The following is a 22,551-nucleotide window of genomic DNA, read 5'->3' on the forward strand; positions in this document are numbered from 1 at the left end:
AAATCTATTAAATTTTGTCAAATGCAAAACAAATTTAGTAATGAGAAAATTGTATTGTGTGAGTGGAAGAAGCCAGCCCGGGATGAGACATTTGAGCCAGGTCACATGATGCACGAATATAAATAGCATGTTTGGGAGCTGACATGATTCCTCCCTGACTCAGCAGAGATTTCGGTAACTTCATCTCTCCTCCTGATAGCAGGGCAGTAACATGACGCCTTACGCCACCTGCTGATGCCAAATGAATACTGCATGCACTTTGAAAACGACAGAGTTGTTCACTCCTGTAGACATTGCTTTGGGCTTTCTGGTTGATTGGTGTTTTACAATCACCTTATTTATTTTTATTCTTTTGAAATCTCTATCTAGGGCCAGGAGTTAAGTGAATTTTTATTTAAGGATACAAAAGTAATACTGTCTGCTCGAGTCTAGGTACGAGAGACTTTGTTCTGGGCTGAAGTAATAGAAAACAAAATATGTAAGTAATATTTGTTTCCCACAGTAAGAGATCACAAATCTAATCAGATCACTCCCCTTTAAAATCCATTTAAGGGGTTCTCATTACTCAAAGACAAAGGCCAAAATACTTAACAAGATTCATGAGACCCTCTGTACATCTTAAGAGCATCATTCTGCTCCTTCATTTCTGGCTTTCAGTCCCTCAACAGATGCATATTTCTTCCCCATTCAGAGTCCTTGCAAATGTAGTTTCTTCTGTTTAAAACTCATCCCAGGGCCGGCCCTGTGGCTTGGTGGTTAAGTGCACGCGCTGCGATGCTGGCGGCCCGGGTTCGGATCCCGGGTGCGCATCGAGGCACCACTTCTCTGTCCAGCCTGAGGCCGAGTCCCACATACAGCAACTAGAAGGATGTGCAGCTGTGACATACAACTATCTACTGGGGCTTTGGGGGCAAAAAATAAATAAAATCTAAAAAAAAAAAAAAAAAAAAAAAAACTCATCCCATTTCAGCAGGGCACCACCCCTGACACCCACACCCAACTATTTGTTATTCAGATAGCAGCTGAAATAACATGTCTTCAAGTAAGTGTTTCCTGGCCCCAGACGAGGTGAAGTTCCATTTTATGTGCTATTGGAATTAATAAGTAATTCTGCAGTTTGTTGTTTAATGTGTGTCTCACTGGTTAAAATGTAAGAGGGTCAGATAATCCCTTTTTTTTAATCACTGTACCTACAGCATCTAGTATGCACCTTAAACACAGCAATTGCTCGATATCAATAAATATTTGGGCAAGGAAATACCATGGTGGTAATAATATAAAAAGACAATATGATATCGCACAAGAGAATATAAATATGTAAGTTAATGTGTTTGCATGACAAATGTGCTTCTTACATTCGTTCATTCAGATACTCATTGAACCTCTGCTGGGGCAAGGTGCCCTTCTAGGTATTGGGGTGTGGTGATGAGCAGAACAGTCCTACTTCACATGGAGTGTCCAGTATTAAACTACTAAATATAAATATGCAAATAACTATTTCATTATTATTTGATAAGTATTATGACAGAGAAGTACTAGACATCTGAGAGTATGAAACCATGAAATCTAATCTCATCTGAGGACATAATAAAAGGACTCCCTGAGGAAATGTTGTTTGATCTGTTATCCAAAGGATTAGTAGGATTTTAACACTACTAATAATACCCTTGAGATAGGGAGTCTTTTAAAATATGTCAACAAAATCAGGAAATGGGAAAAGTTGATAAGTTTTCTATATAAAAATGTAAAACCTCCATATAGCCAAAAGCAATACCCCTCATAAATAAATTTCCAAAACAAATGCCATACTGTTAGAACTTTTTGTCCCCCTGTATGATAGATCAGCAGTTTTAAAAGTTTTTGATCTCAGAACTCCAGTACACTCTGAAAAATTATTGAGGACTCCAAACTATTGTTTAATGACCTACATCTGTCAATATTTATCACATTCAAAATTAGAACTGAGAACAAATTTAAATATGTATTTATTTATTCATTAAAAAAACAATAATAAATCGTGCTTCTGCATTCAGCCTATGGCACTATCATGTCATGAAGCCTCTGGGAAGGCTGGTGTTTTACAATAATGACAGAATGAGAATAGGAAAGGCAAATCATGTCTTAATGTTATTCTGAAAACCAGCTTAACCTCTGGAATACTTTGAAGCTCTCATGGGTCCCCAGACCACACTTTGAAAACCATGGTGATAGACAAAGATTTACCATCTTTAAAATACCATTTTAATTAAAATATCATACTAAAGGACATTAAAAGGCATTTCACAAAAGGAGAAATCAAATGGCCAATAAACATATGAAAAACATTCAGCCTCACTTAGCAATCAAATATAAGGGAATATAATTCATTTATCAGATTGGCAAAAACGTATATTATGAAAATTTCCAGTGTTATAAACTTTCTGACACATCGCTGGTGGGAAAATACTAGCTTTCTGGAGGACAGTTTGGCAGTATAGATCAGACACCTCTACCACTACCACGTTATTCCTAAAAAAAATCAATAAGAAGGTTGTGAAAGAATGTATGAACACTTGTTTATCACAGCATTATTTAGAATTGTAAAACTGGAAACGGCATAAAGTGGAATGAAAGGAGATTTATTTTTGGTTTTTATTTGGTTTTCTTTTTTTGTGGTTTTAAAAAAATATCTCCATACACAGAATCGTATGGAACCGTTCATAATACAGATCTGATAAATGATTTAAAAACAGAGGCTACAGTCCAGTGTGTTTAGAATGATTCCATTTTTTGTAAAACAAACATTTATGTGTATATGTATGTGTACATAGAGAAAAGTGCCAAAAATTCATTGTTATCATTGGGTAATAAGATTATTGTGTTTTATATTTTTGTATCTTTATTTTCTACAATAAACCTGGATTAATTGAATAATTTTTAAAATGCTTCAAGATGAAAATATGCGGGGAATAATATTGGTACTACATTAATGTATTTTAGTAAAAGTTACATAGTTGCCTAGGGGGCTACCTCATTGGCTCTTGCAGGAACTAGTTAATCCTGAGAGCTGGAGAGAGAGTACGGATCTTTACCTGAACCACTAAAGCAGTTTGAAAAGCAGCAGAACTGTTTTAACTGAACTTGGCACTTGGTTAAAAACATGGGGAATAGTATTAATTAGAATAACAATAGTACACAACTGTCATGCATTACTTTCGTACCAGATGCCTGTGCTTTTATTTGGATTCTCTCTTTTAATCCACATAGCAATCCTAATTTATATCACAGATGTGAAAACCAAGGCCTGGACCGGTTGGGTAACCTGCCCAAGATCATACCTTAATAGAGCCAGCAGGGAAACCAGGTGGTCCCATCCCACAGGCCTGCTGTGGCACACACACTGTGCAGTGCTGTTCCTGGACTTGTGGCCAGTGTCACAGTGTCATGCCATCCACTTATTAGCATGCAGTGCTCACTTGACTAGATTCCTTTTTAGCGAAGAGAAACATTACAGGGCATCGTCGTTTTAGGTTATGATTAAGGGAAAACAGCTGTCTCACTCAGTATACCAAGTGCCGAAAGGAATTAAACGTTCTGTCAGAGCACCTGGACATTTCAAAGGGCAACACATTCGGACTAACCCTCTCTTCCCCCGACTTCTCCCTGGCGTCTGAGACCGTGTGACTAGAGTCCCAAGTGTATGTAGTAAATTCGAGTCGCAGTGAAGTGTGATTCCAGTCCTGCTCCGGTGTTTCTGCCAAATGCCTGTTTTCTGGTAGAGCTTCCTCCACACAAGACCAGGTGGAACATCTAGTTTCAGAATATTAATGATTATTCTGAAAATTCTTTTTAAAACTAGGTTATTAAAAACCACATAAACTGTGTTCTTTCCTTTGCCCTAATAAATGATAAGAAAGAAATTGAGAGTCACACATTTCCTTGTTCATCACATCTTCAGCTTGTCTCTCCTCCTGTTGACTTATTAGCAATAATGGCAATGAGCATGAAAACAGAAAATGTTGGTCATGTTTGCAGCTTCCCTTACCCCATGGGATTGTCTACAGCCCCATGGTACCCTGCTCTGAGTGAGCCCTGTACATGGCACTGTGATGGAGCGTTCAGACCTGTGTCTCTTGGCAAAACACTCAGGTGGTTGTGTCTTCCTTGGTGATCAAAATACTCTCACGTGGCACACCTTAAAAACAAAACACAGAGAGTAAAAAAAACTTAATCTTTGCCATTTGCATGTTAGCACAAGTCATTTAATACATAACACTAAATTTAATATTACATCTTATATATTTACCATGTAATATATATAATACAGCTGTTTTGACAAATTGACCTTTTATTTCAAAGTAAATTTTTAATAAAAGAAGATAATTACAGTTCACTGCCTGTTTTGGGCATATGGAAAACTGATGCTAGATGAAGTCAACCTTAGTTGCATTTGGTTTAGGAGAAAAACCATAATTTTCCTCAACTAAAACACTTAAACTATATTTTTAGAACAGGAAAGTTATATAAGTGCATCAACAGATGCATTTAACGCAGAACAACGCAGCAACAAAGGGGACAGCCAGGGGAGCAGCTGTCTTTATGCTGCCCTCCGGTTTGGGGACTCTCTCATGGCATAACCTCCACCACTGCTGTCGGATCCCGGACGTCTGGGGGAGCAGCGCTGGGAAGCGGGGCCTGAGGAGACAGATTGAGGAAGCCTATTCACTCAGTCAGTGTTTGTTTTCCAGTGTCGGCTTTCAGCTTCCTTAGCTGTTGATCTGTTTTTCAGAAGGGCTCAAACTCACAGTGGGCTCCCAGAGCTGGAACTTGAGATGAATCCTGGGCTTAAATTACAAGTGAAATCGAATGTGTTGGCCATTTACCCTGAACAGAAGGAACATCAGTGAGATCTGTCTCCTTGACAGGAGAGCTGGGACTGGCTTGGCAGAAGCACTGCAGAGACAACAGCCCAGGCCACTGCCATCTGGCCACTGAGTGTGCCCAGCTCTGCGGCTTCCTTGTCACCCTCTGACCCTCTCACTTACTGAAGAAGCCTCAGTCTTTCTTTTTTGTTACAAAAGTTTAACCTAAGGTTTTCCACATTAATTTTTTTCCTCAATCCTCCATTTGAAAAATAAAAACAAACTTATTTATGAATGGGCATAATATTTTTGTCAGAAATATTGGGAATATGGGCCGGCCCCGTGGCTTAGCCGTTAAGTGCGTGCTCTGCTCCTGGCGGCCCGGGTTCGGATCCCGGGCGTGCACCAACGCACCGCTTCTCCGGCCATGCTGAGGCCGCGTCCCACATACAGCAACTAGAAGGATGTGCAGCTATGACATACAACTATCTACTGGGGCTTTGGGGGAAAAAAATAAATAAAAAATTAAAAAAATATATTGGGAATAAAATTTGGATTTTATTCATTTGGATACAGTCATAATTCTGAAAGATTGCTGATTTAGTGCCTTTTTTGGGGGACTATAGTGTGACTTTATTTATATTGTTTTATAATTTTCAAATGGTACCAGTAAAAGGGACAGTGTTGATAGCAGATGCTTTTACGTTTAATTGCTACCCCCCTTGCTCTGAGGTACTTTTCAGACAACCAGAAAAGGAAAGTGTTGGGCCCAAATCCAGACCCACCTCAATGGCTGTTCCCCGAGTTGGGCTTTGCCAATTAATACACAGAACCTTTTTGTTTTCCTTCATTTAGTTCTCATCTACAAGGGCATTAGAATAAGCTGTCCACTCAATCTAATTTTCCCTGGAAATAAAAAGACAGATTTTGGTTACATATATTCATTGACTTAGATCTGGGGGCTCCTACCTTCCGTAGTCAAGGTCTCAACCAGGATTACACGGTCTGGAATGCAGCTTTGTCTCAGTGGCATCTGGAGGCAGCCGTTGGCAGTACTCAACAGCGAATCGACAGTAGTCACCGATTTCCAGTCTCTTCCTTCTGCTTCCTTCACTCTTTGTGTCTTTTCCAGCCCTTCCTTCCCTTGCGCTCTCCCTCCTTCGTCTTCCTCCCTCCCTCCCTCTCCTTATCTTTCTCTCCTTCTTTCTCTCATTACTGTTGCTTTTTCATAGGCTCTTCAGAAACTCAAGGGAAAGAACTTCTAGCTCTCAGAGCATAAATCTTTACCTAAACGTATGACACCCCCGAAAGAGAAAACAGTTTGCACCTAGCCATCTTACCAGTTTCAGTTTCTGTAAAGGACAGGTTTCTGTAACTGGACATGTTGTTCCAAGTGGTGAAGTTGGTTGGCCTATAGAGCCTAGGGAGGGACATTTCTTTTAAAATTGTTAGAGTTAAAAAAACCTTAGAGTACATCTGGCCCAGGATTTCCCACACTTGCCTGATTGTAAAAATTACCTGGGTTTTTTATTAAATAATGGAAATTCCTAGACCTCCCCCCAGCCCTGCTGAATCATGAGCTCTTAAGGAATCTGTGTTTTGTTGTGTTATTTTTTTGGACAAGCTGCCCAGGTAATTTTTAGGATCAGGCAAGTTGGGGAGCCCTGATGTAATTAACCAACACCACGTACAATTAGGGAAACTGAGTCAGGTGAATCAGTCAATTGTTTGAGTTAGCCAGCGAATAGGCTAACGTCAATTTACTAATGATGTGATATTGATCACCTTACCTGAGTATCATTTTCCCATCTCTCTGTATGAAATTAGGACCTGTTTCTTGGGGCTGTTATGAGAATAAGATGAAATAATATATAACAGTGCTTTGTAAACTGTAAAGAGCTAGATGAATGTAAGCATTTATTAAATGGCTAAACCAGGACACCAGCTTAGGCTCTGCCCCAGTGGTTCTTCAGTGCTTTGTTGCAGTATTTTGAGCTTATTTTTCCAAACTGGAAACTACCTGTTGATTTTGAAGGATATAAAAGATTTCTTATGCTCTGATAGTTTACCATTTGGTTTAAAAGCACAAGTTTTACCAAACTTATAGAAAAAAAGATCAGATTTGTGGTTACCATAGGCAAGAGCCTGGGGTGGAAGGGGGGGGGTAGGAGAAAGGTGGTTAAATGGTACAAACTTCTAGTTACAAGATAAAAAAGTACTAGGGATGTAATGTACAGCATAATGACTGTACTTAACACTGCTGTATGGTACATATGAAAGTTGTTGAGAGTAAATCCTGAGAGTTTTCATCACAAGGAAAAAAATTCTTTTTTTGCTTTTTCTTTTTATTGTAACTATATGAGGTGATGGAGGTTAACTAAACCTATTGTGGTAATCATTTCACAATATATGTAAGTCAAACCATTGTGCTATATGCCGTAAACTTATACAGTGATGTAATATCAATCATATCTCCATAAAACTGGAAACTAAATAAAGCACAAGTTTTAGCCTTTTACTTTGATTAGCATTCTGATGGACCACTAAACATTTAATACCTTTGAGCAAAGTTGAGACTTAAACCAGTTATCCCTGTGCAGGTGCGAAATTGAAGCAACTCTCGAGAGGCTGAAGAAACTGGAGCGGGATCTCAGCTTTAAAGAGCAGGAGCTCAAAGAACGAGAAAGACGTCTGAAGATGTGGGAGCAGAAGCTGACGGAGCAGTCCAACACCCCGGTGAGTGTTCCCTGCGGGGCCAGCTATCCCCCACTTAGAAGGCTGGGCTGAGCATGGCAGCATGGCGACTCTCCCCTCCCTCCCGCCGCCACCCCTCCCTGCCTGCCTTGAGCCTGTGTATTAAAGGGCCTGCATGTACTCAAGTAGTTCTCACATCTCATTTCAATTAACAAAATGCCAGACATTTAGAAGAAAAGCTTATCCTATTTCTGGTTCTTTCTCTACAAACTGTTATTCTGTCAGTGTGTCTGTATATTAGAATTAGAAAAATAAAATCCAATCTATTTGCACATCATCTGTTAGAACCCCAGAACATGTGCCTAAATGCTGATTAACTCCTTAGAGTCCGTCAGTAATTAATAAATGTAACACAAAGGCAGCTAGCTAAGAAAGTCTTTGACGTGTCAGAACTTAACCAAGTTTTCCTTCTAAAAGAGAGCTAACTTAATGACATATAAGTAAAGCATTAATATTCCTTACTCAATTTAGTGTTATGATCATGGACAGCGAAAGATTGGAAAAAGACTTCTCTTGGGACAAGCTTCCAATATTTACTACACCTAGGAAATATCTTGGCTTTTTTCCATGTGTTGTATTTAAAGTAAAATAAAAATTATTTTTAAGGACTTCTCTATTTATACACTTATCGTGAGCTTATATGCTGACGTGACATATTGAAGTCTAATTAAATTTCAGCATTCTTCTCTATTTTAAATGATTTATCATTTTGAGAATTAAGTTTAAATTTATCATTGGTTTTTCTGGGGCTTTTAATGGGCAATATTTGTCCGCTTTAAACTCATAAGTAATGGTAAGATTAAAAGTAAACTTGTTATATATTTTAAATTCATTTTTGACAGTTGTTATGGCAATTATACTTTGTCATCCTCAAAAAGCTTTCCTATTTTTAGGGCCGGCCCCGTGGCTTAGCGGTTAAGTGCGTGCGCTCTGCTGCTGGCGGCCCGGGTTCGGATCCCAGGCGCGCACCAACACACCGCTTCTCTGGCCATGCTGGGGCCGCGTCCCACATACAGCAACTAGAAGAATGTGCAGCTATGACATACAACTATCTACTGGGGCTTTGGGGGGAAAAAATAAATAAATAAAATCTTTAAAAAAAAAAAAAAAGCTTTCCTATTTTTAAAAGTCTTAATCTCCCCTGTGCAGCCAATGCCCAATTGCAAAGTAGTTTCCAGTGTCTAAAGGATAAAATAGTTTTGCCTCCTTTTCCAGTTTATGTGGAGAAGCAACCTGATATCCAAAAAAGGAAGATACGGTGAAGTTAGATGTTTATGATTAGATTTAACTTTTTAAAAAATGACTTAGGTTATCAGGGGAATCCCCAAGAAGAACTGACTTGCTATACATAAGACTGTTATGGAACATTAAAAAGGTGCCACATTTGATAAGTTCAGTGAATTTAACTTGGCTCTCCAAAAAGAAGTGGAGGGAAGTTTCCTGTTCTGGTTGAATTAGTTCCAACAGGCAGACTCAGAAAGCATTACCCTAAGGGTCTGCGTGGGAACACAGAGCTGATGAGAGGAAAAAATATGGCCGTCTTCTGAAGTCGGAGAGTTTTTTGTTTTTTTTTTTAAGCACATTGAAATCTTAAGCTATAAAGCACTGCATAGCTTGACTCTTTTAAATGTAGCCTTGTAAGAAAAAACTTTAAACTACCTAGTAGAGTATGCTTTAGAACCTTTCTTTGGTTTATTGGCATTAGTTTTGCTAAGAAATTATGGGCTGCCTCACACACATTATTGCTATTAGTAACACAGTTGTGTCATAAATAATGAAACCCTATGAGTGCTCAGTAGGTTGTATGCTTGTGTTTTAACTCTGGAAAACTTTCTGTAAAGAAACTGCTCTGAGGGCTACCACCTAACAATGGACAGCATGACGCATGATCTCAATGAGATTTTCTTCCTTTTTTTGCTTATGAGGGCTAAGTTTTCTTTCTTTACAGTACTACCTTTTCATGTCTCTTCTGCTTAGAGCTCATATTTCTGAAGGAAAGAAAGTTTGTGCTCAGGTATTTTCTAAGTCGGTTTTTTCTTTTATCCTCACATCAGTTTGTAGTTGACTTTAAATGAGGTTTCTACGAGAAAGATAAAATAAACCTTTTTAAAATAAGGAAGTGGCTGAAAGGTTAGGTTTTCTGTATGTAGCCTCATCTTAATGATAAAAGTCTAACGTTTATGTCACTTCATAAAAAATCGTATTATTGGATTTGTTTCAAGGAAGGGCACTATTTTCTTTCCTGAAATTAAAACATTAGTTAAAGGTATTTGGCAAGATGAATTCTCCATACATAAAAATGGACAGTGTTTATTTTTTAATTAATCTTGTAGCTTGATGTAAAATTTCATTTCTTTAAAAGCTTATTTGAGAGACATTTGTTGAGATCTGAACATAATGTGAGGAAGGACCCATGAAATAATAAAATCAATAAGCAACAAAGAGTTCCTCGAGAGTATCTACCAATTGAAAACAAATTTGAGAAGCTGGGAAATTTTTTCTTTTTTTTTTTTTTCTGAGGAAGATCATCCCTGAGCTAACATCCATGCCAATCCTCCTCTTTTTGTCAAGGAAGATTGGCTCTGGGCCAATCTTGGCAACATCTGTGCCCATCTTCCTCTACTTTATATGGGACGCCGCCACAGCATGGCTTGACAGGTGGTGCGTCGGTGCGCGCCCGGGATCCAAACCTGTGAACCCCGGGCCGCCAAAGTGGAGCTCGAGAACCGATGCGCCACTGGGCCGGCCCCAAGAAGCTGAAAAATTTGACTGCAAGGAAAATAATATCCTGTTTCCACTGTTAAAGGATCTAAAGCAATTTTTTCTTCCACATAACTGGTACTTTTTAGCTGAATTATATAAGGTTCTTATTGAACTAACAACTCCAGCAGTCTTTTCCTAGTAGAGTAAAAGTAAATAATTTTTTAAAAACCTGGCTCCAACTTCTATTTAAAAATTAGGAAATTGGCCCTAAAAAGTATCTTTACACCCAGAATGTAAAGGTCATCCCAGAGTTATATTATTTGTACATTGTTTATCATAAATTTACCCACATTTAAACAACACCAGGGCCGGCCCTGTGGCTTGGTGGTTAAGTGCGCGTGCTGCAATGCTGGTGGCCCGGGTTCGGATCCCGGGTGCGCATCGAGGCACCACTTCTCCGTCCATCCTGAGGCCGAGTCCCACATACAGCAACTGGAAGGATGTGCAGCTATGACATACAACTATCTACTGGGGCTTTGGGGGGAAAAAATTAAATAAATAAAATCTTTAAAAAAAAAAAAAAGGATACATAAACAACACCAAAAATATAAGCCTTAATTTGCTTATTTCTCAAAAGAAGAGGCAGTAACACTCTGCACATCCTAACAGTTTTACCCCTGAAACGAGTATGACCAACATTTATGGGAATAGGTTGGCTATTCAAAATAATTACATAAGGTAGAAAGTAAATGTCTGTACCTACTGTGAGAAGAATTTGTAGGAAAAAAAATCTGCCAAAGGAAGGAAACTTGTGCAGTAGAGAATAGAGAAAGGTAACAATCTAAATTAATACTAATTTCCTTTCCTCCTAATTTTCATATGTATTTCCGTACTTGTTTATAATTTAAATGTTAGAGACGAAATCTAGAATTTGTTCACAAGTGAATTATTGCATAAATTGAATAACTAGTATTATATCTAACTGCAATAAATAATAAATGGAAACAAGTGAATTCTAGACTCATTTTTAGTTTATAGTCAGATACTAATCTAGCTTAAAAGGTAATGACCCCACTTTCTCTAGAACTGTACTGACGAACTGTTTTCGCACTTCCTCTAAGCTTTTCTTCTTTTGTACAGTTTCTTGATTTTTACTTGAGATTTAATCTCTACTTAATTTCTTTTTAAATATAATAGTTAACTAAATGTTTCTATGTGAAAGTGAAATTGGGAAAAATTAAGAGAAATCCTAAAAGCTATTTTGTTTTAAGCAAAATGAAGGCTTAGAACTTGCAACTTCCCTCCCATTTGAAATTTGGCTTGCTATGGTGCTTTGCAAACTTTTGGTTGTGATTTACTCTGTCATTTATAAATTGTGGCAAATACACTGGAGCCAAACCTGCCATTAAGTAAATTCTCACATAATTCCCTACCTTCATTTATTTCACTAATCATTTACCTTCTGTGCAGCACCCACTAATTTTGTGGTATCTGTTTCCTTTATTTAAATTGGTCCTAATTTCTCTTTTTACTTCTGTCCTCTCTTTCTTTGTGATAGCTTCTCTTGCCTCTTGCTGCAAGAATGTCTGAGGAGTCTTACTTTGAATCTAAGACAGAGGAGTCAAAAAGTGCAGAGATGTCATGTCAGATCACAGCAACAAGTAACGGGGAGGGCCATGGCATGAACCAGAGTCTGCGGGCCATGATGCTGATGGGCTTGGGGGATATCTTCTCAATGAACAAAGCAGGAGCTGTGCTGCAATCTGGGATGCAGATAAGCATGCAAGCCAAGCAGAATTCTTCCAAAACCACATCTAAGAGAAAGGGGAAGAGGGTCAACATGGCCCTGGGGTTCAGTGATTTGTCAGAAGGTGATGATGATGATGATGATGACGGTGATGAGGAGGAAAATGACATGGATAATAATAGTGAATGAAACCAGAAAGCAAAGCAATAAAATTGAAAATGTTTGGAAAAACAAAAGAAACTTGTTATCTCAGTCTGTACAAAAACCAGTAAGGAGGTAGAAAACCAAGCACTGCATTTTTAGGCTGATCACATTTATATGGCAGTCATTTCTTGATCGATTTTACTTTTGATTTGTTTTTGCTTACAGAAAAATGGGGGGGGAAATTAAGCCAGAGAGGTATATTTCAACCAGCAAATGAGGTGCCTGATTATAGAAATTTGTGATTCTATATACACTGTAGTATTTTTTAACCAATGACATTCTTTTTTTTTTAATGAATATAGTTTGTATTTGATTTGATTTCGTTTATTCAATTGCTTAAGAAAACTTACGTTTTGAACAAGCACTCTTAGCTCCTAATTCTTCTCTAACATTTGATTTTCTTGTAACATACTACATTTTTTTTTTGTGGCAGCACACTGTACTATCAGAAATAATTGATAGTGACTACAAAATCCGACAATACAAAAATTGGGATGAAAGAAGGTTATAATAAATACTTCTTCAGAAATACCTAAATGCCAAGAATTTTCATTACTTAATAGCACAACTACTCAAAGTAAAACCTGAGAGATGTTCTCAGTAGTACATTTGAAGGAGAAATACTCTAATTTGAAACCAATAGCAGATGTTGCAGGCTTTCATACCAGTGCTAGCACTGGAAGCTTCTCAACAACCACTGTCACCCAAGGCTCAGCTTATACTTTACACAAAGAGAAAGATATGGTCTGAAAGGGATACTTCTGGGCAGTGGGAGTGTTAATCCAGGCCTGCTCTGCACTTCCAGCGAGCGTGTACGCATGTTCGTTTGTTTTTCAGAGGGGCATGATAATCCTGGATTCTAAATATATGTATAGATATTTTAAAGAGGGAACTAAATATTATAAAAGGAATAGCAAAGATAAGTTGTCCTTACTTAGGCAAAAGCACGGGATGAAGGGTCCTTTTTATGATCAAATCCAGCCTTCCAGAGTTGTCTTTTTTTTAACCCTGACTCAGCCATGTTGATGTTAAAGAGAAGTAAATGTAGGTACTTGTCAGAAAACCTAGCTAGCCAGAGAGAGATTTTCAGAATGTTACCACATATTCGTCAAAACTTGTTTAAGCATAGAACACTGTTTAATAAAAAACTACAAAACGTTTGTAGTTACATATATACAGAAAGGCAGAAGAACAAAGACTTTTTTTCAGCCTAAATTAGAAAGCAGGGCCGTTCAATTGACTATTAAACTAAAGTGGTAGTTTTTGGTGGTGGTTTTTACGGATGATTTAGGAAAGGATATCATCGTAGATATGATCTAACACTATTTCCAAGTATATTTGACATGGGAATGATAATAGTATCTACTTCAAAGGATTCTTCTGAGAATTAAATGAAATAAGACATGTAAAGGACTTACCACAGCACCAGGCCCAGGGTAAGGGGTCAGTTAACGTTAGCTCTATGATTTATGCCAGTGAAAAGACACTGAGAAATAAGTGGTTTCAGTAACCTTCTGGAACACTAAACTATCAGTTTCAAGTGGTGTTTGTTGAGTAGTATGAGATGAAAGTGAATAGCCTTCAGGAAAGATAGAACATTCTTAGAATGTAAGCTAGTCAAACAGATTTAATCTGTTGCTCTTTGAAGACTGCTCAGTGGCTAGGGTCACCTAGTCCGAGGTGTTTGTATGCCCTGCTACCACCCGCGGACTAAGGAAACACAGAAAGAATAGGTAAACCTTTCCCCAAGAAGGTGGGCTCCCCACATAGCCACTCTGATACACTTTCCATGTCTATGCAATCATAGATACAGGTGCATGCAATGCCATCACACAGTGTTGGTGACAAACAGGCACAAACAGAGGCACATCCTGTCTGTTCCCAGACGTGGAGAATTACTCCCTGAGCCGAACCTCTCAAGCAGACTCTTAGCCTGGAGCAGAAGGGACGGTTTTCAACTCTTGACTTCCCTACATGGCCCTTCGGCACCATGCACATGGCCCTTCGGCACCACGGCCTAGCCACTTGAGGGAGAGCCAGAGATGGCAGTTTAAAAGCTTCTTGCACATCTTCCCAGGCACAGATAAAGTCATTCATTCCACAAACGATCACTGAGCCCCTTCTCCGTGCCAAGGACCGTTCTAGGGAAAGCTAGATGAAAATCGTGGCGCTCCCAGAGCTTACGTGCCAGTGAGTGGAGAGCGACGATAAAGGAACATGCATCCTGTAGAATGTAAACATTTGATAAGCGCGCTGAAGAACGCAGCAGGGAAGGGGGATGAGGCACTCGGGAGCCTCGACGTTTTTAAAGTGTGGTCAGGAAAGGCCTCACTGATAAGGAATCTCGTTGGGCAACTTTGGGGATCTGCGCTTTATGTAAGAATGTAAACCTTTCCTCTCAGTTAAGAATAATCAGCAATAAATTGAGAACATATGAACTGAATGAAACTGATATTTTTTTCTTAATTTACATATAAATCTATTATGATTACATATAAAGTGTTGGTGCATTAATAATAGCAGCCAAATAGGGTCAAAAGAGAAAGGTAATGGGACTGTATACCCAGACATAGGATTACTATTAATTAGTAATATTTCTCTCATCTCTCAGCTGAGCCGTTTTCCTCACCAGTATTCCAGAGATGGTTGTAGTACACAATACTTTATCATCAAGCAACTGCAGGGACTTAGGATACAGCAGAATTGATGACCTCAGGGATAAACTTGAAATTTGTTCTCCGCCTAGAATTGGACTATAAGTAATTACCGTATGGCATTGGCTATTTTACTTTCTGTTCCAATCAGTATTTTTCCAGGGTTTTGAACATCCCTGAAATCTGAATCATATAAATTTTAAAATGGTCTCACTCTATCTGTGAAGATTATTTGAAGACTTTAGACTCTATTAGTTTTATTAATTTTAATAAGAAACGTTTATCAGCCATATGCAGAATTTCTAATGATGATGTTAATTGTGCAGTTTCTAATTCACTTTTCAGATCAGCTTTTGAAAAGGCCAATTATTGGTGTTGGATTTGTTTCCAATTACTTGACTTACAAAAAACTAAATTTATAAAGAGTTGAAGAAACACTGAGAAATTTAAAGATTCAGAATGAGAACTGAAACTCTAAATTGTAATAATTCTCACAGCCATACAACTGAAAATACAACTACTATTTCATCTTTTTTTCTTTATTCACAAAGTTGATCATGTAGAATTTGATGACATCCTACTAGTGGTTCTCAACTGAGTAGTGCTGCCACCTAATGGTGTTGGGGAGTGCTGGGGTATATTTTTGGTTGTCACGGTGACTGGGGATGTATTTAATGGCCGGTGCCAAAAATGGTAACATCCCACCTGCCAGGGACAGTCCCACCCGATAAAGAATTCCATCCCAAATACCTGTAGCGTTGTCTCTTCCCCCCTTGAGATCTTGCTAAACCTGGAAGTTTTAGAGTTCCACCTCTAATTTTTTTTCCCCAAACAAAATTACACAAGGCAAAAGATGCATTTTCAAATTATAACTACTACACAATCTGAATTTTGTAGGTCTTGGGCATTTATCTCAAATCCCCACTTGTGGGAATGGTTTCTTTCCCCCTTAAGAATGCTGGTGGAAACTTTGTGAAACAGCTAAATTTACCTGGGGAGGGGAGAAGGGGGTCACTCTCCTATTACGCTAATTCCACAATAAATATAAAAGAAAAATATCATTGAGGTAGCTACAGTTCTGCACAGTAGCCAGGTTAGTTTAAAAGGACCCTTTTCCTAACAGTCTTTTTTTTTTTTATTAGCAAAATCACCTTTTAATATTTTACATAGATAACCAATGGGAAGGGGTTGAAGCCACATAGCCTGCTTCTTTTGGATGCTCTGGAAGTGTTGAGAGTTGGTTTTTAGCCAGTGATTTTTAACATACAGTAGATGGATTAGACTTGAACACCAGCTGAGGTATTCAGACTTGATCCCCATTAAAATCAAGGAATCAGGGGTGGGAGAAGATTTGGGAGAGATCCAGAATGACTTCCCATAGCACTATAATGCACATAACTTTATTTTTCAGAGTTTTCATTAGAATGCTAAGAATTTCCTGAAAGATAATTTTAAAACTTATTTTGAGTTAAATATTGATACTTTTTTTGATTTTTGATCCACTAGACTTGCAGCCTTTTGAAACTAGCAGAGTCTCACCATGCCATATATATAAAAGAGCATAATTTTTCTATAATCAGGCACCTTTTGCTGCTTTTGAGTAAGACTGTTTTCCTGTTTAGATTTTAAGCATTGCCAGAGAGAAGAACCTGTTCTATTCTTTTGGTTGTAGCAAAGCCTGATAGATCCAGATGTAGCATTTCTGTGATGAAATGAGTGTCTACCAGGAAATCTGGAGGACTAGCTGTGATTCCTCGGATCCCAATTTAGTTTGCACTCTCTTGCTTGTGAGGAGCTTTCTGGCATGTGATTATTTACTTCAAAACTAGAGTTTCAAGCACTTAACGTTAATTATTTTATATCGTGTGCAGAATAGCATATCTTTTAATGTCAGATACAATACACTGCACATATTGCTTCTGCACTTTCTAAAAATTTTTGTACTAAATAATAGAAAATATTTATATTCTTTGAGTGTAAGCTTTGAATAGATGGCATTATCACTTTTTTTTTTTTAACAAAACCCTTTTCTCAATTATTCTATTGCAATGTTATTCTGAGCAAGTCCTATGCCAAATATCTTGTATAATGTTTGTATGGAAGATTACATTTTACTCTTGTGTGGTAAGACTACTAGTTGTTGACTTCATAGCTGGAATTTGATATTCCAGCACAAAGTCCACAATGTGTTCAGAAATCCAGCGTGGTGTCATACATTTCATTTTGATGTGAACTTTTCTTTGCTTTCCTTTGTTCTAAGACTCCATTTTGCAATAAACGTTTTGACAGTAAATCCCTTTGTTATGTGTTGCTGTGTACATCAGATCTTTGTTAGACTGGATTCCCAACATCCTTTGAAGGAATCATTGTCACATGCATGCACATGAGTGTGAGCTTTTCTCTCCTAAAATCAGTTGGAGTGTAAATAATGAATTTGTAAAGGCAGTCCCAAGGTAGGTTATTTTTTTATCCCCAAAGACAGACAGAAAGACTTAGAACTCACCCTGCAGCAGATACACTGATATGTTAACAGGGGACAGAAAACATAAAAGCAGCAGTAAGCCACTCTGTGGCTGGAGGTCATTAACTCTCATCTCCTGTCTTGCCACATTCAAACCGTCTCGAAGCAGTGCCTGGCTCCAGCCTTCCTCTCACTGATCTTTGCAAGCATCGTGCAAGAATCCTGCCGGAGCGGGTATCAAACCGAAGCCAGTGCTTCCCCTTGGCGTCATCTTGATGAGCCATCCTCAGAGTGCAAGAGAACTCTTCTCCTCTCCTTTTGACATTAAAACCAAAGATGCTGGTTTTGATTAGTTGTTTCACTTACAACCTGTATTCTATTCAAGAATTACTTATTTATCAATTTTGATTAGCACAACATTTGGGAAATGTATAAAAATCAAAACACTACACATCCCCCTACTCACTATAAAAACCAGCCTTGATGCAGGGAAATATTTCTGTAGCTCAGTTTATTATTTCTTGAACTAATCAAAAAAGTTCCTTATTTCACATTTGTTTCCGTGATGGGAAAGGGGAATGACATGTTTCTGCAGCTATAGCCAGCTGCCCTGTGAAGAAATAAAACTTGTCATGTATTTTCTCTGGTCAAGTTCAGTTTTAGATTCTATTCCTCAAGTCATTTTCCTTTCTGCATTATTAAAGCAGGTGAGTGTGTGTGACGATTCCTACAGACATCAGGCATTTCAGAGGAGGGAAGGGACAATCCTGAGGGAATCGGAGCACATGGGGGTAGCAGAGTATATATAGCATAGTAGCGATTTATGCCCTTGCAATTTATCTATAATACTCAAACACATTCATATTTATTGTAACCATGGGTTTTTAAAAAATTCTGGTTGGCCCCTCAGAGTTGGCCTCGTTTCCCTTTATCCATGGACACACACCCACTGCATACAGTACTCCAGTTAGGCAACCGTGCATGCCCATCCCTCCCTCCTCTTCCTCCCCCCTCCACTGCCAGTGTTTTGCCTTGTTGCTTCTCTTCACCCAGAAGCACCTCTCTTCTTCTTGCCCTGCAATGCCTAGCTCTTCCTCTATCCTAGTCTATGAAACCCTCCCTTCTCCCTGGTATACCCATAGACATTGAACTCTACACCAGAGAATTTAGCATTTTAGCAAATGTACCCTTCAATTGTATTCATTCAACAGATTGTTCAACAAAAATTTACCAGGTATTGTATGCCATGCACTCTGCTAGGCGCTGAGTAGACCAAGATGAAGGTGGCGTTGAATTCCTCCATGTATAATCCACATCTGTTTCACCCCCAATTAAATTAAAACTCCTTCAAGGCAGGAGTGTGCCTTTCCTTGCAGGATTTTGAGCATGTGAGTTCAAAATACCTGCAGATTAGGATTAATTCACCCACCCTCTGGTTTTATACTAAATAGAAAAAGCAACCAAATACAGCTTTATTTTTTCAACTCACCCACAAATGAATGACATTTTGCCACGTTATCTCATGAGCAGGCTAACCATTTTGGTAAGTTAAATTAATTAAAGCTAATGGCTTTACCCCATCAATGGCTTTGGTATAACGGCTATACCAAACTCTAATTCAATGCACCAGACACACAGATTTTTTTCAAATTATGTAGGCATTTATCATTTAGTCTATGGCTATGGGGCATATATGGAAGTGAGCAGCCCTTTGGCTCTGAAAATGGTGAAGGCTGAAGTCCTCTTGCAAAGTCATCTTTCATGCTATGCACCTGACAGGGAGGGAGGTTAGTTTAGTTTAGTTTTAGTTAGAGCAACTCAGCAAGCTAGACACTTCCTTAGGACAGAAACTTAGGACAGTTTCTTAGGACAGTACCCATTTTACTTATCCGTTTTCATACATGGGTCCTAATATTTGGTTTTGCAAGTGAGACATGTAGTTAAATACTTAGAAATTCTCCTGTAAGAGAAATTCTCCATGTAAGTCCTCTGGTTACCAAGTGGTTGCTCTGGAAATTTTCGTTAATAATCAAACGATCCTCATGTTGACTGAGAATTCACAGGAAGGCTCTGGTATCTGACAAATGTCAAAAATTCCTTGACCACCAAGCCCTGTTGTGGGATGTAAAACTACTCTTGATGCCAAAGACCAAGAGAGGAAGATCCCAAGATGTACAAAGTCCCACTGCAACAGCTCACAAAGTGCAGTGATTTGTTACTGAGTGGTTGATCCACGTGATTGGCTTCTGGGGGCCAAATCCTTGAAACACTGAGAAATTCCTCTTAAGGTCAGGAGAACTCTTTTCCATTCAGCTTAACCTGCAGAAGGAACCAAGCCAGAGCAGCGGCCAAGAGCTAAAATAGTGAGTCAAGGGGATAAACCACAAAGACAATGATAATATTCCTATTTTTTTTTTTTCATTTTATTTGTATTTCCCATGCAGCTGCTGCCTTCCTTTGAGATTGGCTCATGGACCGAAGATGACGTGGTAAGCTGCTTCTGTTAATGTCTCATTTGACCTGGGCAGGTATTTCACAAATTTGTTCACAAGTTAAAAACGATGCTAGAGGAGTTTGGGCCTTACAAAAGTCTAACTAGGAGAAGTTGACAAATTCCATGTTTTTCTATTTTTAATGCAGTAATGATTTAAAATAAGGCCTCAAGAGCAAAGCAAGTATCTCTTCAAATCTTACAAGAGGATTCTACCCCCATTTGCTCTGAAAGGTATTCTGGAATACAATAATGAATACCAATGACAAAATTAAAGGGGTGATCCAGGATACAAAATGAATATATGTGGAAAAAAAAATTGATCTTAAGTTTTCCTAAAATACCAGGGATGGACTTGAACCACGGTGGACAGAGATCTGGTAAAGGTAGTGCTAGACTGGGACTCCACTGGAGTGGGTTTCCTTCCCACCTTAGGTCTGTTCGAAAGTGACAGTTCATATTTGCCATCTTTACTCTGGCCTTCCCAAAGAGGAGTGGACGTGAGGTCCCAGACAGTCTCTGCAGCTGGAGCCAGAGAAGCCCCAGGTTCTTAAGAGAATGGGGACAGACTTGAAGTCCAATGAAAGTCCTACACCCTACATTCTGGGTAGAGACGCTGAGGAACAATCCTTCTTAGCCTGTTGCATCTCTATATCTGTTTCCTTACTGAAAAACAAGTCTGAGAATTCTTGATTAGAGACCTCAGGGGCTTATGCCTGTCCAGGTCCATTTTATAAGCTCAAGTATCATTGAATGAAAAAGAGAAAAACACTGTAATGCCAGCCTTAGCAGGTCCCCACCCCAGGGAACAGACCAGGTGCCACAAGGTCCAAACTCAGTACTAGAAACTCTTGGGAAGGTCTGTTGACCTAACTCAAGTTGGTTTCTGGGCCAGGGCATTTCCCTCCCTGCCCTTTGTACTCTGGTGAAGTCAAACTGCTTTCAACGTTAGCTAACCTCTTTGGCTTCTACAAGGTAAGGAAACTTGGCACCAGTTGCCTCTGCTGCTTCTCATTCACTGAGCCCCGGTGATTCTCAACTTCCTGCCAGCCCTGCTTAACAAGGAAAGAGGACTTAGGATCTCCTTTATTCACAGGCCTGAATATAAATCCTTTTACCCGCAGCTGCAAAGTTGGCTCATCTCATTGGAGAAGAAATTTTTTAAAAGACACTGAGCTCTAACAGCTATTTTTAGTCTTTGCTCTGAGGTTGAGTGGTTTTCAAGCTATTTAAATAAAATTCCAGGGTCAAGGGCTCCCCAGAGATTTGGTGGGACTGGATCTGGCCTCCCTTCACCCGGGGAATGTGAGAAGCTACCAGTAAACATGTGCCAAGTGAAATTCAAGGACTGAGGGTCACTGGGTCCAACCTCATTCTCTATAGGAAGCTGCATGCTGTAACTTATCTTGGGCCACATAACTAGTTCACTACCAGGCCTGGAACAGAGGATACGTTCCACCCGTTTCTCCGTCCACTGGTGTATGGTCCCTGTTACTCATACAATTCCTGGGTAAGCCAGAGCCCCTCAAGAACCCAGGGGACCACGGGCTCATAAATGGAAAAATCATTATAAGTAAAAACCTTCTTGAAAGGATTTTTAAATATCTCCCAAATAAGGAGGAAAACCAATGGTTCCTAGAGTGTCCAAGACCCCCAAAGGGAGGGATATCTCCAATTTGAAAGCTTGAAGTTTTAAAACTATAAAGAGAAAATCTTCCATTTGTGGTTGAGCCAAGAATGAAAGGTACTTTAATCTATTGAAAACTGTGTTTTTACTTAGTATGGCCACTGACCATGTATGAATCTTCAAAACCATATATGTCCTCTCTTTCACAGTATTTTTGGATTCAGCAGCTCGTCAGAAAAGGCAAGTGGAATGACTTACCTTCTTAATTCACGGAGTTAACTTTACTTTGGATATGATTTAGTCTAATGTTATGCTGCCTTCTAATCACTTCCTTCAGGTGACTCTTCAGCAGAGATGAGCGTATATGCAAGCTTGTTTAAGGAAAACAACATTACGGGAAAGCGACTGCTGCTTCTGGAGGAAGAAGACTTAAAAGACATGGGCATTGTCTCCAAGGGGCACATCATTCATTTAAAGGTACCTCCGAAAGGGAGAACGTTCAGTCAACAAATCTTTACTGAGCGCTTAGTATGTAGCAGATCGTGTGTTGTGTTAGAGGCTGAGGATGGAAACGCGCTGTGCTGGTTGGTACAGTGCTGCAATACTTCCAGACCAGTCGATAATTAGCAGCTGCCCCTATGGATATGCTCCGTACTCCCTCCTCATAATCCAACAACCAGAATGTTAATACCTGGCAGAGCAGAAGTCACCTGGATACACCTGAATACCACCCCATGCCCTCAGGAAGTCTCTAGTCTAGTGGAGAAGATGGATATTAATAGGGCAATAATGGTAAAATGACAGCTGTAAGGAATGTCACAAAGAGAGGTGAGGTTGGGATGAGGAAAGGCTTCTGTGAAGAAGTTATGAAGGAGTTGAGAGCTGAAGGACAAGTAGGTGTTAACCAGGTGAAGGGGAGGGGAGGAAGAAGTGTTCCAGGGAAAGAACTGCCCATGAAAAGGCCTTGGGGTAGGAGAAAGCTTAGTATGCCAGAGACCTGGAAATAAGGCCGTGTGGCGCCTGGAGAATTGCCATCCCATCCAGGAACAGCAGGAGGGGACTGGAGAGG

The 22,551-nt window shown here is 39.2% G+C and overlaps 1 protein-coding gene across 2 annotated transcripts in view; it reads left to right on the forward strand.

Moving 5' to 3' along the window:
* Positions 1–22,551, forward strand: part of MAP3K20 (mitogen-activated protein kinase kinase kinase 20) — a 172,137-nt gene that overhangs the window by 117,732 nt on the left and 31,854 nt on the right. For both annotated transcript variants that reach the window (XM_087435401.1, XM_004426630.3), the window contains exons 11-14: positions 7,442–7,577; positions 19,809–19,853; positions 21,692–21,722; positions 21,820–21,959. In XM_087435401.1, the coding sequence (XP_087291527.1) occupies positions 7,442–7,577; positions 19,809–19,853; positions 21,692–21,722; positions 21,820–21,959 (352 nt within the window). The remainder of the gene's footprint in view (positions 1–7,441; positions 7,578–19,808; positions 19,854–21,691; positions 21,723–21,819; positions 21,960–22,551) is intronic.

The sequence above is a fragment of the Ceratotherium simum genome, chromosome 9, assembly GCF_057802395.1.
Source record: "Ceratotherium simum simum isolate JZ-2026a chromosome 9, ASM5780239v1, whole genome shotgun sequence".
In the NCBI taxonomy this organism is placed as follows: domain Eukaryota; kingdom Metazoa; phylum Chordata; class Mammalia; order Perissodactyla; family Rhinocerotidae; genus Ceratotherium; species Ceratotherium simum.